Genomic DNA, 15,988 nt, shown 5'->3' with positions numbered 1-15,988 from the left:
GTACAAACTGGCAGAAACCCTTATCCAGGGCGACTTACAAAATACACCGATCAGCCATAACATTATGACCACTGACAGGTGAAGTGAATAACACTGATAATCTCGTTATCATGGCACCTTTGACAAGGGCCACATTGTGATGGCTAGATGACTGGGTCAGAGCATCTCCAAAATTGCAGCTCTTGCGGGGTGTTCCCGGTCTGCAGTGGTAAGTACCTATCAAAAGTGGTCCAAGGAATGAAAAGCGGTGAACTGGCGACAGGGTCATGGGCGGCCAAGGCTCATTGATGCACGTGGGGAGCGAAGGCTGGCCCGTGTGGTCTGATCCAACAGACGAGCTACTGTAGCTCAAATTGCTGAAAAAGTTAATGCTGGTTTTGATAGAAGGGTGTCAGAATACACAGTGCATTGCAGTTTGTTGCGTATGGGGCTGCGTAGCCGCAGACCAGTCAGGGTGCCCATGCTGACCCCTGTCCACTGCCGAAAGCACCTACAATGGGCACGTGAGCATCAGAACTGGACCACGGAGCAATGGAAGAAGGTGGCCTGGTCTGATGAATCACAAGTTCAAGGTGTTGACTTGGCCTCCAATTCCCCAGATCTCAATCCAATCGAGCATCTGTGGGATGTGCTGGACAAACAAGTCCGATCCAACCTCGCAACTTACAGGACTTAAAGGATCTGCTGCTAACGTCTTGGTGCCAGATACCACAGCACACCTTCAGAGGTCTAGTGGAGTCCATGCCTCGACGGGTCAGGGCTGTTTTGACGGCAAAAGGGGGACCTACACAATATTAGGCAGGTAGTCATAATGTTATGGCTGATCAGTGTATAAGCTCAATACAACGTGAAAAAATACAGTGCAGTTCAAGGCATAATACATTTTACAAAATCCAATTCACACTAATGTATACAATATATGAGGTCTTACATCCTGGATTGTAATTGTGTTGGCAATTTAAAACCTATAATATTTAATTTTTTAACAGGTTAGCGGGTAATACATGCTTACAAATGTATATATGTATACCGTTATTACCTCTTGTGTTCAGCACATAAATGAAAAACTGTTATGGGTCTTGTGTTTTTATTTGATTCTCGTAGGGGAGAGGAAAACTATTGTCTCCTGCATGAAGATCGTCAACAAAACAACAACCCTGGTGAACAATAGCAACTGTCGGATCGAGAATCGGCCCGCCCCCCAGATCAGACGTTGTAACATGCATCCCTGCCAGTCACGGTAAGAGCCTTCTCATGGCAGGGTTTCAGTTGGCCTGTGATACGAATTAGGGAATACGAGAAGACAATAAGTAGAGTTAAGATGAGCCCTCTCTTCAGACATTTTGTGTGTTTATCTGTAGCACAGAATTATTTTGTAAGGAATTGGAACATTAATTTAATACTGACTTTGACAGGATACCTGGAATGGTGCAGTGGCGGTAATTGAGGTGCAGCTAATCATATCATTGTTGAATATGCTTGACAGCTTGTGCAGAGCAAGCATTGCATTTCTGGTTGTAAATGGAGGTCATTTCCACTTCATATCTTTTTCATAAGGGGCTTTGCCATGTTCTACATGAAAAGCTACAAATTGGCTTCTTGACATTCATCTCTCTCACTTTGGTCTCCGTCTGTGCTTTTGATTAGTCAACACCTCTGTACCTCTAACCCCCTAGTTATTCCACTACTTCTCTTTCCATCCCTTCAGTTCAATGCCAAAATACACATATTGAGTATGTCCAAAGATGGGATCAGACATAATATATATTATATTCAAAGTCCTTCATCATGAGTATTGTTACAATTCTCCATGGTATACTGCTTTGTTCATTTTATATGCAGCTATCTAGCATGAGTTTCATATTAGAGAGAACTGTTTGCTCAGCACTTTCAGAGCCTTTCTTTTGAGATAATAAAAACAGGAAAAGTATGTACCCAGCTTTGCTATACTGCATTTAGGACAATTTAAGATGTATTCGAAACAAGATTCACTTGGAACTAAGGCAGAATGTTTGGCCCTGCCAAAAACATGGTATGATGTGGAAACTGCCTCTGCTTATGCTATTTGCCCCAAAATGACTTTTCTGGCCTACCTCTCTACTCCACTTCACCTCCCTACTCCAGTTTACCTCCCTGATTGCTTGTGTGTATCTCAGATGAGCTACATCTGCAATTCATTTGACTTTTAAGGTTTTCTTCCCTGTTGTGGCTTGATTTATTGGTAAATGTTTTATATACATCTGAGTATAACTCAGCAGTACAGCTGTGCTGGGGGGGGGTTATATCTGCTGTTGGTGTAAGAACAGGAAGTAAAATAGTGTTATTTAAAGCCCTTATGCAGCTCGGCACATCTGTGCAGCAGTAAACAGCTGACTACGAACACCAGACACCAGACCAGACTATGAATATCCCAGAACTGAGACACATCTCCCACTACGGCTTTCTACGGATTCAACTGGAGAACTCACATGAACGTGTTGTAGTGTTACCAAGCAAGGAGTTGTCACTGATGGCTGCCTATTCAGTCTCAAGTAGCGATTACTTTTATCCTGTATGAGGGACAGGGAGATAGATGGAGGCCTGGCAGCTGTGGAGAATGGGATACTTTACATCCAAAATAGCTTGGCTTGACAATCTGTCACTTGGTGCCCTCAGTCCACCTGGAGGAACCTTACTACGAGACATGGTGGTCTGTTCTCATACGCATAAGGTTTTATCTTCAGAGATTTGTACATATCTGCCTCCTTGCTTTGTTACAAAACTGAAAGACAGTGGTTGGCCCACATCCAGAGTAGGCAGCCCTTGTTAGTTGTTCCTGTTTTAATACAAATATTTATTTTAATCACAATCTGAAGCCTTTACTCCATACAATGAGAGCCAGGTTTAGAGTTATGCCCTAAGAAAAGGTTATACAATAACATTATCAAGCTTACTTCATGGGGGGTGGGGAAGAAGTAGAATTGCAACATGGTAACCTCAGGTCAAATGCATGAAGGTATCCAGTATAGAACTTGTGATTTTTCACAAGTTTTTTGATGACTTGTTTTTGGCTCAGGGTATGGTCTTCAATTTACTAGTTTTGAGAGGGCTGGGTTTTATGAGAACATCAGACTGGGGAAATAACAGCTTCACAGATGTTTTACTGTTGTCCTTGTTGGCTGCATTTAAGAGGATTTTCTGTAGTATTGTTAGGGTAGCAGATTTGGTATTCTTTTATGTCTGCAAGTGAAACTTGGAATTAATTTGCTGTATGTCATTCTTAGACAGGCAAACACATTATACATAATTATGTGCAGACACAGAATACACCCAGTAGTATAATTAGAATGGATTTTTAAAAATAAAAATGCAGATAAGTTTTCATTACTTTTATTATCTAAAGAATAGTGAGAATAATGTCCATTTTACTGGTAGTGGGATACTAAACTCATCACCTCTAAACAGTCATTATTCTCACTCTACACATCTCAAAAGGGATGCTTATCTTTACTTTGCTTTGTAGTTCAAATGGCTTTTCTGTTTTGTTAAAACTAGCTGAACTAACGGAGTAGAACTCCTTGTCTTTGCTCTGGACAAGCCCAGCTGGAATCCCCTTAATTAAAGCTCAGAAGTCGTTGCTGCCTTCCTTTATTTAACCATTTTTCTTCCAGTATCAACAAACTGCTAAAAACATTTTGCAATTTCTTGTATGTGTATTTTTTTAAACAAATGCAAAATGTTTGTTCTGAGGTAAAATGTATGATTACAAAAGCCGTGTGATATTTGTAAATGTTATAGGTTTTACACTCAAATAAATCATTTTTGCACCTAGCTGTTACATAAAGTGCACGAGGCCTTAAAATAACGTTTCAAAAGACATTCTTTAATTAAGCATGAAGTGTCAGTCAAGGGTCATGCTATGAATTATTCTTGTTAGAAATTGCTAGAATTTAGACAACTTAAAATTTGAATAGGCAGTGTGTATTGTCTTGCTTGATGTGCAAAAACCTACACATTGAATAGTTCTCAGTAGGAGGTTCATCCTCAAATTGCCATGTTCTTCAATTACTGACAGAATTATTCAAAATGTTTTTCCATGTAAGAAGTTTCAAGCGAACTTCTTCAGATCAAACAGTTTTGTTTCTCTTCATATGATCTATACATTTGTACTGTGTGTTTGTGATACTGAGACAAATTATATTTTCTTTGATCCTTTGTCTTTACAGATCAATTCTAATTTATTTATTGAGTTCAAGAAGACCTTACCAAAATATGTCACTTTCTCTTACAGCACTAGTCTACCATTTCTAAGCATTCTTGTTTACTGCTCTATATGTGTGTGAATGTGTATGTTTTAATTGTGCTAGTGTGCCGTACTGACTGAATCCTTTCGTGTGACTGGCAGGTGGGTGACAGGTGAGTGGGGTCCATGTTCCCTGACCTGTGGGAAAGGGCTCCAGCTGAGGGAGGCATCTTGTGTGTATCAGCTGCAGAACGGCTCCTACATCAACACACGTGATCTGTACTGCCAGGGGCCCAAGCCAGCTGTGGTACAGAGCTGTGAAGGCCGTGATTGTCTGACAGTCTGGGAAGCGTCTGAATGGTCCCAGGTATGCTGATTCCAGACTGATGCATGGGACAACACACGCTCTGCCACTCTGGTACTGTTTCTCAACTCTCTCTCTCCCCTTATTACTCCCATATCCCTGTTTTTCCTTGGCCTCTACTCTGTCCCTTGCCTTCTCTCATTCTCTCTCTTGCTCTGTTTTTCCTATCAAGATGCTAACATCTTGTCATGTATAATTGAAATGTATTTCTCTCCCCAGCTTAGTGGTGACACATGCAATACTTGTTCTGAGTGTTTGTGGCTCTGTATGAAGTGGTTAGTCACAGTCTGAAAGCATTTGCTGCGGTATTAGAAAGCAGGTAATGATGTTAAATGGCAGTTGCTTTGTTCTGCCAGTGGGGGGCAGTGTGGCAATATCTGCTTCAGGAATGAAACACAGTTATTTAAACCAGAGAGTATCCCAGTACAATTGACAGCAATAAATGCACACCAAGTGGAGGTTTTGATATGTATTAAATTGAGCAATGTATAGACATGACACCTTTCTATGACACCTATATAGATTAAAATATGATTTGTTTCTGTAAGGCATTGAGAACGTTTCACATTCACTGAGTGAGTAAAAAGCATACTGTGATAGCTCCATTTAAAATTTATTTTTATAATTAGTCTACTTCAGTTATAACTAAAAGTTATTTTGCAGCACATTTCTGTACAATTACACCTCACTGCCAGGAATGACAAATGTAAGATATACTCACCACGATGAATAAAGAGTTATACTTAGCAAAGTTAAAGAAAATTGCAACAATAAAAGTAGTTTTATTTTAATAGAAATGCAGTCAATATCACAAGGATAGGGCACTGGTTCACTATGAGGTGCCATTAAAGTCCACTCCTAAAACGGCACTTACTCCTCTCTTTATGTAATGTATATCATTATCTGAGAGGGAGAGAAAAAAAATCCTTTACAGTTATAAAGGTTAATGCAATGCTACTGTCACCATAGGGGGTTCTTTAATTAGTCACAAAGACATATTCACCTTATCTCCTCCAGTGCTCCACAGACTGCGGCAGAGGTACCCACAAGAGGACTGTGACCTGCACAAACCCCCAGGGGAAATGTGACCCCGCCACTAGGCCCTCCGAGCAAGAGGAGTGTGAGGATCACTCCAAGTGTAACGAGTGGAAAACGGGAGACTGGTCAAAGGTATGGTGCAATACTCAATCAGGCTCTCGGTCAGCCCTTACCGAAATTACTTTTCTGGAGCTGCATTTCTGATAGTGTCTTTGACTTTGACTTACACTGCTGAGAGGTGTGTAGGTCGAGTTGCTGAGCCATGGCCCTGCTGCAGAGTGAGATCTTTATATATTTTTAAAGATTAATTGTTTGCAAATATTGCTATTACTTGGGGGAGGCTTGGAGGGGTGACTTTTTTCATTATCCCGGTAGTCTTTCTACACTATATTGGACTTTTTTTTTTCTTTCATTAATCAGGATTTCAGGAAATAAGTTGAGGATTAAATAAATGAAAATTTCAGTCTAGCCCAGGTGTTGTTTTCCACTTGATTTATTGTCCTACAGTCTGGTTTTTCAGGGGAAGCCAAGATTTCTGATTTCTGATAGAGCCATATTGACAAATTGCTTCAAAGCACCTGTCTGATAGGATAACCGGCCATGCCAACTACTCTAGAATTACTTTGTTTTAAATCTAACTCAGCTGGCTCGTAGGTCCTCACATTTTAGAGGGAGATTTATTTTAATGTTGAGCTGTCTATATTTTAAATAGAAAGATGGCTGAGTTGCAAAACTATTTTTGTCAACTACGAGAAGTGGCAATTCATCATTTTCTGAGGCATACATTTCAAATTTCTGCTGTCTTTGATCTCCACAAAGACTCTTGACAACGAAGCAGGTGTGCGTGTGGCTCATGAAGCCGAATGCCTTTTTTCCCCTGAAAGGCTCCAAGGTGTCATCACAATTACACCAATTGGAGGAAACTGAATAAAATATTGTTACATGTGATAATTACTTTTTTGTTCATAGATTTCCCTGAAGTAACTGTGCTTCTCCATTTGTCTTTAAAACAATTAAATCTGATGGTCCATTCAGTAGACTTCTTGTGCAGCTTTCTTTGGTGTAAAACACATATAACCAGAACCCTCTACTGATTGCTACTAGTATTGCTGTGTTAGCATACCCCAGTGGTGCCCCCCCAGATCACTGCAGTCACCCTATGGTGACTCTTTCAAGGGTTTGCTGAAGAAATTTGTGCTGCTTCATTTGTGCCATATGAAATGAATCTCTCGGTTAACATTTTGGAGTTGACTCGGTGCCGGGCCAGTTTTTAACAGTTTCTTGCCCTATGGCTCAGTTTCTTCCATATTCTGTGAAAGAGAAGTCATTCAACCACACAGGCCATTGTCATATTAATTTGATAAGTCACTAATATCTCTATCTGGATTGTGATATTGAATTACTCACAGATGTTGATGCTTTTTCAGCCAACAAAGTGTGGACAAAGTAATAAACTCGACCACACTTTAACAAAATCCATTTTGACTTGAATAAATCAGCCCCCTTCTACATTGAAACACTGCAGGTTTAAATTACTTAATCATCTTGAAAGTTTTGTTTAAAGTCTCTTGAAAGGTATTTGGTAAAATGACTGTAGGCAGCTCCACAGTGTATATACTCCAATCACATCTGATTTTGGAAGCCAAATAAACATTGACTCTAGTCAGTGCTTACTGTAGAACAGTTTAGAGATCTAAAACTGCACAGGGAACTTTATGTAACCTGCTTTTGCTTTCTAAAATATCAAGGACCAGAATGGACAGATGTTCATTGTTTTTGAAATATTAAGGATTATGTATTTTTAAATAAAAGTCCCTTGTTCATTACATTCACCCAATTGGTTTTCCAACCTACAACAACTCCTGCAATAGTGAAATCGCCATGAATTATTATTTTAATGAAATGCTATTCATGAAAGTGATTAATAACCCAGTACATCTGTGAAAACAATTATGTAAAAGCACAAAATAAAAACAGGGTTCGGAAGATTTTAAAAGATAAGTTAATTACACTGTTTGTCAGGAGACCCAGACAAACTTGACTGCCATTTCCCCTCAGTAATAAAATGTAATACAGTTCTGCTCTCGACACCAGTGTTATTTGACCCCGCTGTGAGTGTCATGTTCTGTTGTTGTGTGCTGCAATAATATTGGGTTTTATGGATGACTTTCTAAGAACACATGCCAAACACAAATCTGTTGGTCATTTCAACTGGGCCAAATAGGGACTGTGAAATCCTTTTCATAATTTTACAATATAAAGTCAAGGTTTATTTGTCCCCTTCTCCTTCTCCACGAGTTGGGATCTTTAGGTTTCACCTTTCATCTCTGCGATCACATGTGTTCTTACCATCTCAAATGCTTACAGACCTTGGAAGGCTGTTTCTCAAATGGAGTTAAAGGACAACTTTTAAAGCATCACCTTTCACTTTCGGTTGTATAAAACTGAAACCATCCTATCAGGCTAAGCATTTAAAACACAGGTCAGATTATACAGTTCCCTGATATTTAATTTTAAGAGGTTCCCTTGGTAATCAACATGAAATTCAGATTGTGCTTGTCAGAAACAAAATGTGAACAGTAGTTGCCAACACAGGTGAACTAATGACCTACCCTTGAGCTCCCTGTGCTTGTACTTGTTATGTACCATTTGATTGGACTATTTAAACTCCATGTGTGTTGAGATTTTGTTTAAATGTAATTGGTACGTTTACACAAAAGGTTAAGAATGTCTTGCATCATGTGCTTAGTTAGAAGGAGAGTTAGCAACTGGTAGCTTTGCATTTCATCACAGAGACTAAACACTTTAATCCATTACATTTCTCAACATCAGGAATCTTTCCTAAATGTGTTCCAAGTTGGAAACCAAAGTACTGTACCAAGTTTTTCAGACTTGTTCGATTGATTGCTTCCTGTAATTGCAGATACTGTGGTATTAATGATTTTCTGTAATATGCTCCAAGGAGAGGATTACTTGTGATTACTGCTTCTTGAATAAATGCACCCTGGGGATTCACAATTTTATCTAGATTAGTTGGTGAGAATTGCACTTTGTGGACTGTTCTGTCTGGATAGCATAGATAGCCAATACTCAGGCCTAAGAGAAGAATGCCCATTAAGCACTATCACTTTACAATATAGTAGGTAATTAAACTGTGAATCCAATGCATTGAATTGTACTGATTTCTAGACTTTGACTGAAGCTGCTTTTTATCATCAGCTTTGTCTTATTTTGTCAAGGATATAAAGACACCAGATTGCATATTGGTAAGATGAAAGAGCTCCGCATAAATTAGCTCTTTGGATCAAAAAAGGCTCACTTGAGTTTACATTTCTGTCATGTCATGTGCCATCTGAACTGAACTGTGTTGCATTTCAAACTTACAAAATGCTCCCTTAGACAGTCAAGGATTTGAAGACATCTGTGTATAGGATGTAACTCATACATTGTGGGCTGAAGGGACTGTTCCTGTTCCCAGATTTTGAGACCACTGTGGTCACCTATGGAAGTGCAGGCACTCTGGAGGTGGGCCTTCAACCGTACTGGGAGAGGTAGTCACCAGTAAAGACATTGATTGATTCTTTTGTTATCATTTGCCTTCCAGGCCTCGTTGTGAATACAATATTTTGATATGAACATGCTGTTTTTCAGTCATAATTGTCATTGGGGGAGGAAACAGTGGATAGAATACAGTTCCATTCAATTTTAATATTTTAGCAATGTAGCGAGAAATCGTTTAATTGAATTTAAGGTAGGTTTACAGAATGTCAGCACTTGGAAACCTATCAGCACTTCAGCGCATATTAAGATGGTAAAGTGATTTTAAGGAGTATTAAATTATGAGCTGCACTATCTTGCCTTTTGGAATATTTATGTTATCTGTGAAGCTTTGATCTGTTTATCAGACTTTCTCAAAGACGCTTTCTAACACACGACAAACTATCCAGGGCTTATCTTCAGAACCCATTAATAATGTGAGCCTCTTTCAAGTATCCTGTTAACATCTTTTAGGTTTTAAAACTGCAGCTCCAATGTGGTTTTAGCCCAGATTTTACACTATATTTAAATTATGTTGGCTTAGACAAATGTATGCTTTCTGTGGCTGATGTCATTTACTAATGTCTGTCAGAATGCCAAGCTGCGGTTTCTCTGCCTTGTCTGCTGCAGGTTCAGACATCATAATTAATGTTGCCTGACCTTTAAAGCTATATAGTCATATCTCTGCTGTTTTGTATTCTTCCTTGTCATGGGCTGCATCAGCTCATTCAGAGTTAGGTAAGAGTTAGATTACATTCTTTGAGTCCCTAAAATGGATATCTGTACTATTATTTCCCCTGGACTGTTCGTCTGAAAATGCCTTTTAGATGTATTGCACCTAGCCTTAAAAGGGATAGTATTCTTGGGAGAGCTTTTCTCTTTTTGTACTCATGCAACATCACTCTTCCAGTTACAAAGTTCCTGGGGGTGATAGAATAATGACAGGAAGCAAATGAGTGCGAGGAATCCAGTCCAGGGGAAACTGGACCTTATTTCTCAGGATGGTTTACACGAAAGTTTGTCTCATCTGAGGTCTTTTTGTTTTTTTCCAGTGAATGTGTAAAAGGGCCAAGCTACCTCTAATCAAGTCACCAAATTGGGACACAGAAATAAATTAATAGAGAGGCAGGCATGCACAGGTAATATTTCCACCATCACAATTAAGACAAATATCCAGGCACTTTCACCCTGCAGTTTTCAGATTTGGAAATGGGAAAGTGGTTTCTGTTGCCATGGTATCATTTTGTTAATTTTCCAAACTGATGTGCATCCAGTTAATGTCCTCCGTATTAGGTCAAGAAATATTTGTTCATTTGTTTAATTACATTATCGCAGCACTTGTGTTTTCCCCCAGTCCACAGTCATCTCCCCCCAAAGCAGGATGTCATCTCAATATAAGTAATTCTCACAATATTGAAGTATAAGTTTATTATATGTATTAAAAAGTCATTTCGGGAAGCACATTCACTTTAAATTAATGTGGCATTCATTTATTAAAAAATATATTTAAGTGCTGCCAGCTGGCAGGATACCATTCTTGTGTACTAGGGTTTAACTCTGTCACCAGTTATCAGACAGATGAATCTTATCTGTATTCCTTCAACATTTTTACTTAATGTCAGCTTGTCTAAATAACAGATGGTGAAATAATCAAATGTATTTTAGAAACCTATAAATTTTCAAAAGACTGCATTTACAGCTGAAAGGTTCCATTAACATACAATGGTTACTAAATGGTAACCATAGTTACCAGGTTCAAGTTGATCGAGGTCAGCGGCAGACCAGGTTCTGTATATTAAAATCATTTTAAAGGCTCCACCACTACTTATAAAAATATTGAATAGAGATATAGAAATACTGTGTGCATTCCAGTGCCTTTTTACAGATTTGTAAATAATTCCAGTGCTTGGTGACTTTAATTCTTAATGCTTAGGTGCTGAAGGCAATGCGTTAGGTGAAGTAGGGATATAACCGTCCGCACTAGAAATGGAAATTGATTCAGCCAATAGCTCACTCAGGTATCGCACTGTGAATAGCCTAATAAAACTGAAGAGGTGGCGGAGAGACGTTCAGCTTATTTTATTTTGGAGAGATAAATAATGTTATATTACCCTGCTGACACTGTTCAAATTGCCAGGAAATTGAAGGGCTCTTTTCCATGGGAAGCTCTCCCAGTCTCCTCCTATAATATGGATTATATTGAATAATTAGCCTTCCATTAGTTTGCCCTTCTGCTCTGAATGCCGTATTGAGATGTCTGCTCATGGCAATCACATTTAGGCAGTTGACATCACACAGCCAGTTCACAAATGGGAATTAGGTGGGATTATATTAACCTCCATGAAAGGATCTAAGTTACACAGAAAAGACATTTGTTAGTGAAATTGTCCACAATCCAATAGCAATTTGACATCTTCTGGAATCTGCATGAGAATCAATGGTTGTATGAGTTTTTTGATGAAGAGTCAGGGATTGAAGGTTCTTCAATGTTACTCTTAAATTGTTTTGCAAGCTAGTCACTTGTTATAAAGTGTATAAGCCTGTGGAATCATGATGGATATAGGTCTTATTGAATAGCCAAAGAACTTGCCAGCTTTTTACAACAGACTCGCAACATCAATGGAAAGCAGCATCAACAGTAACTGATAATAAACAGAAAATGTTACGCAGGTATATTCCTAACATGAACATGTACACAAAGGAACTGATAAAAGAAAGGCTTTGAAAATCATTTTAGCAGTGCTATATCCCAAAATGGATTATAGTTTCTCAGTGACAACTACATTTTGTCTTTATTTCTTGTTTTATTGGTTCATTTCTTTTGTAAAATTAAATGCTTTTCAACTTCGTTAAATAATTAAAATTGATTAACAGCAATATCTTACTTATCTTGTACTCTTTTTATTAATTAATTTGTGTCTGTCAAATATTGTATTTTTTCAAAATATTGTTCCATTACTTCTGAAGAGCTCCAAGTAGGGATTGCATACTTAGATTCACAAAGCCATGGAATCTATGTAGTTCTTCAGGTGACCATCACATGAAAAAAAAAAAAATAGACCAAACAATCAGTGTGGCGATCTAAGCCTGCTTGTGTGCGTTACTAATCACGGTATCATTTTCAATCATTAAGTGGGTCTTTGCGATGACAAATTAGTCGACTGGAGTGATACAAACAGGGGCTTTCATACAGAAAATAATTATTCTGTGGAAAATATTGAAATTAGACTGAATCAATTAGCTTTTTGGTGTCTTTCTCTCCAGTGCTCATCGTCTTGTGGGAAGGGTTTGCAGTCCCGAGTTGTTCAGTGTATGCACAAAGTGACCGGGCGCCATGGCAACGACTGCCCGGTTGTGTCGAAGCCACCAGCTTACAGACCGTGCCACCAGGAGGCGTGCAACGAGAAAGTCAATGTGAACACAATCACATCACCCAGACTTGGTAAGACATACTCCTCTCTAGGCACTTTTTTTATTACATTATGAGTCATTTTAGTGGTTATAGGGACTATATTAAAATGTTGCTTACAAATTAGGAAAAATAAACCATAAAAACCCAGGAGAAGGCAAAGGAAGAATACATTCAGGGCCAAGTCAAATATAATTTTGTTTAAGTAAATATAAGTATAAGTATATAAATATAAGTATCTTATAGAGAGTTCTGAAATGAATAACTGTGTCTAAAATGAGATGGCTTGACTTCTCTAACACTGCTTTTAATCTGGTCTCCAACTCCAGCTGCTCTCACGTACAAGTGCACAGGGGACCAGTGGACTGTCTACTGCAGGGTGATTCGAGAGAAGGACCTGTGTCAAGATATGAGGTGGTATCAACGCTGCTGTCAAACCTGCAGGGACTTTTATGCAAGCAAAATGCATCAAAAGAGTTAATGGCACCTTTGGTTTGTGCCATTTCTTCACTTTTATTTTTTTCCTTTTTTTATTATGAAGCATAGGGATGTTGCAAATTTAAAACCATTAAATACATATATAAAATGAACAAACTGAATGACATGAAAGTGCAAATGGAGTCCAAAGCTTACCTTTTTAATGACTTGAACCTTTTTTTTTTTGGCTGTACCACCAAAGTTGTAACATTTTGCAAACTTCTTTCCTGAAGAAGTCATCTCCAGGATCCCATCGTGTGAAAGGCTTTTGTACAGTATGCTTGACATCACATCTTTAAATGAAGGCTTCCAGCCAACCCTGTCTTCCACAAGCCACTGGCTGGCCAGTAACCCAAGATAGGGGAACATGAGTTCCATTGTCAGGTTGTTATTATTATTATTATTATTATTATTATTATTATTATTATTATTATTATTATTATTATTATTATAAGCATTAAAATAATACATTTACAAGAAAAAGCTTTCCGTAGTAATACAGAAACCCAGTCAGCTGACGACACAGTAACATGGACTACTTCAATAGACGTTAGACATACATGTAGCATGTTTTCCATAGACAGCCTGCAAGAAAGACATATCTATCTTTATGCTTTAAAACCTCATTGGGCATGAAATGAATTCAGCAGAGAAGCACAACACATTTTTTTTTTGCTGTGCCCTGGTATGGTTCTCTCAGGAACTGACGGATCAACAATTCAGTGAAACCTTTCTGCCTTATTTAGAAGCTTCTTTTTGTTCCAAGTCTGTCTATTGTCATTGTGGTCCATTTATGGTGCAGAAACGTATAATTAATTCCATACCATACTTCTCAGAGGTCCTCTTAACCAAAACCACTTGATATGAGCCGAAATGGCCTTTGATGTCAGTTTGCATTTATGGTTGTTATAATATTTACACTGCATGCAGTAATACAGCACAGGGGGGACTCAACTGCTGATCCTGTTGACTGTTAGTACTGCATGGTACATACAGAAGAATGACATCATTATAATTGTGTACATCGATGATGGCAATATTTTTTTTAAAGTACTGTACTTTGCAATTGTAATTCATTCCTTTCCAGCAGGTTCAGTAAAGGTAACATCAGGAAGCTGCATTTGTTATTGAAAAGGTATGAAATGCAACCATTTGAAACCTGTAACCACATATTTGTATGTACAATATATTTGTTATATTGTATGGATATCATTTCATGTTTTCTCCTGTATAGAACTTTGTTTCATTATGTGCTGCTGAAGAAACCTATGGCCACTGAACTGTGATTTTCTTCATTAGAATAATAACTGAAGGGTGTAAACATTTGACAAGCTTTGTTTCCTGTTCCCAGTTGGTATATATTATAATATATAAAATCTTAGTTTCTCCTGGCCAAACTGAATGCCTGAGAGAAGACCGTCAAGACCAATTCTAGAGCTAAACACTGATCACCACAAATAACTATAGATCATTTTAACCTTCGCTACCTTACAGATAAATTATATCTGTGCCATTTTTCAGTTAGATGTACACTGATTCAAACGAACATAATATCTCATAATAAGCTATAAAACATGAGTCATAAAAGGAAACTGTGCATAGGACCCTTTTTTTCCTACATTATGTTCTTGGAATAGACCATCAGTGTTTCCGAGGTTTATTTATACTTTGGCGTCCTAGAAGCAGATGCTCTTTCAGTATCTAATGTGTTTCATACGCTCAATCAGACGAGTACAGGGGGCATGGAGATGATAGTCGGGAAAGACCAACCGTTCCTTACTGAAGGTTCTTGAGCAGCACAGGAATGACAAGACAAGAAGTTTATCAGAATTAAATAAAATTGTGCACAATCAAAAAAACTACTTTTAACTCGTTTGGGAAATGTGACTTACATTACTGTGTTTTGATGTCTGTTTTGATGACTAGAATTTCCACTACTGGAACTTCAAGGCCCTAACTACTACCTTCCATCAATACAGGGGTGGCAGTAGTACCAAGAGACATTTCACTACTGTGGAATAATGTATGTTTTTGTTCTGTTTTGTTTTATAATTATAATAATTATTATTGTTGTTGTTTTATTTAATGCTGAAATGTAGCTTTTTTTTTCATTTCCAAGTTATTGTGGTGCTATTTGCTTCATTGTACTGGTGTTATTGACCATATTCTTTAATATTCCTGTACTGTAAGACATTAGTTGCACAGAAGTTTGGTACAAAGACTGCCACTATATGTATTTTATGGTGCTGTTTTGGTTATATAAATAAATACAAATGTACTTAACGTTTTGTTATACAGGTATATAACCGTGTAAATTGTATTGTTTTCATTTTGTAATAAGATGTTTCAGTTTGTAGCTGACATACAGTATAGATGTGTTCTGTATGTATAATATAATGCTCAGTTTGTGATGGCCAAAATAACAAATTGGAGTACACTTAAGAATAAAATCGTGTTTGTAGAAAACATAACACATTTCAAGTGGAAAGTATGCTTATTTCTGTATGTACTTCTATGTTTTATTGATGATTTTGTTGGCAGTCATTTTTTTCTCAGTTACGACAATCATGGTAAAAGCAAATCAATTCTATGGGAAATTTCCTGAGGGACAGCTCTTCGTAAATAAACTTGTAATTGAAGAAACATAAGGTAAATGTCAGGGTGTTGTCCTCGGTGCAGGAATCTGCCAGAAATATCTGCAGTGCAGCAAGCCTTTCCAATTTGTGTTCATTGGTCTTCATTCCTCACTGCAGCCATGAGAATTAAACAGATAAAGCCCAGCTGTACAGGTAGGTAAAAAAACCATCTCTTTTGCTGGACTCAAGTTAGATTTTAGCACTGTCACTGTGCATGGTTTGAAACAGTAGGTGCAGATATATTTTTGTTGGCATTATGCTAATTATATATGATATAGATTGCTTATTGCTTAGGTTGCTTATTA

General features: G+C 37.9%; 1 protein-coding gene across 2 annotated transcripts in view; it reads left to right on the top strand.

Moving 5' to 3' along the window:
- The window catches only part of adamts17 (ADAM metallopeptidase with thrombospondin type 1 motif, 17), an 86,660-nt gene extending 71,138 nt beyond the window's left edge, over nt 1–15,522 (top strand). For both annotated transcript variants that reach the window (XM_066701515.1, XM_066701514.1), the window contains 5 exons: nt 1,105–1,240; nt 4,385–4,589; nt 5,604–5,756; nt 12,426–12,603; nt 12,900–15,522. In XM_066701515.1, the coding sequence (XP_066557612.1) occupies nt 1,105–1,240; nt 4,385–4,589; nt 5,604–5,756; nt 12,426–12,603; nt 12,900–13,051 (824 nt within the window). In that variant the 3' untranslated portion in view covers nt 13,052–15,522. The remainder of the gene's footprint in view (nt 1–1,104; nt 1,241–4,384; nt 4,590–5,603; nt 5,757–12,425; nt 12,604–12,899) is intronic.
- Nucleotides 15,523–15,988: the final 466 nt, after the last annotated feature.

The sequence above is a fragment of the Amia ocellicauda genome, chromosome 4 (assembly GCF_036373705.1).
Source record: "Amia ocellicauda isolate fAmiCal2 chromosome 4, fAmiCal2.hap1, whole genome shotgun sequence".
NCBI classification, from domain to species: Eukaryota; Metazoa; Chordata; class Actinopteri; order Amiiformes; family Amiidae; genus Amia; species Amia ocellicauda.
This window is presented reverse-complemented; position numbering and strand designations above follow the sequence as displayed.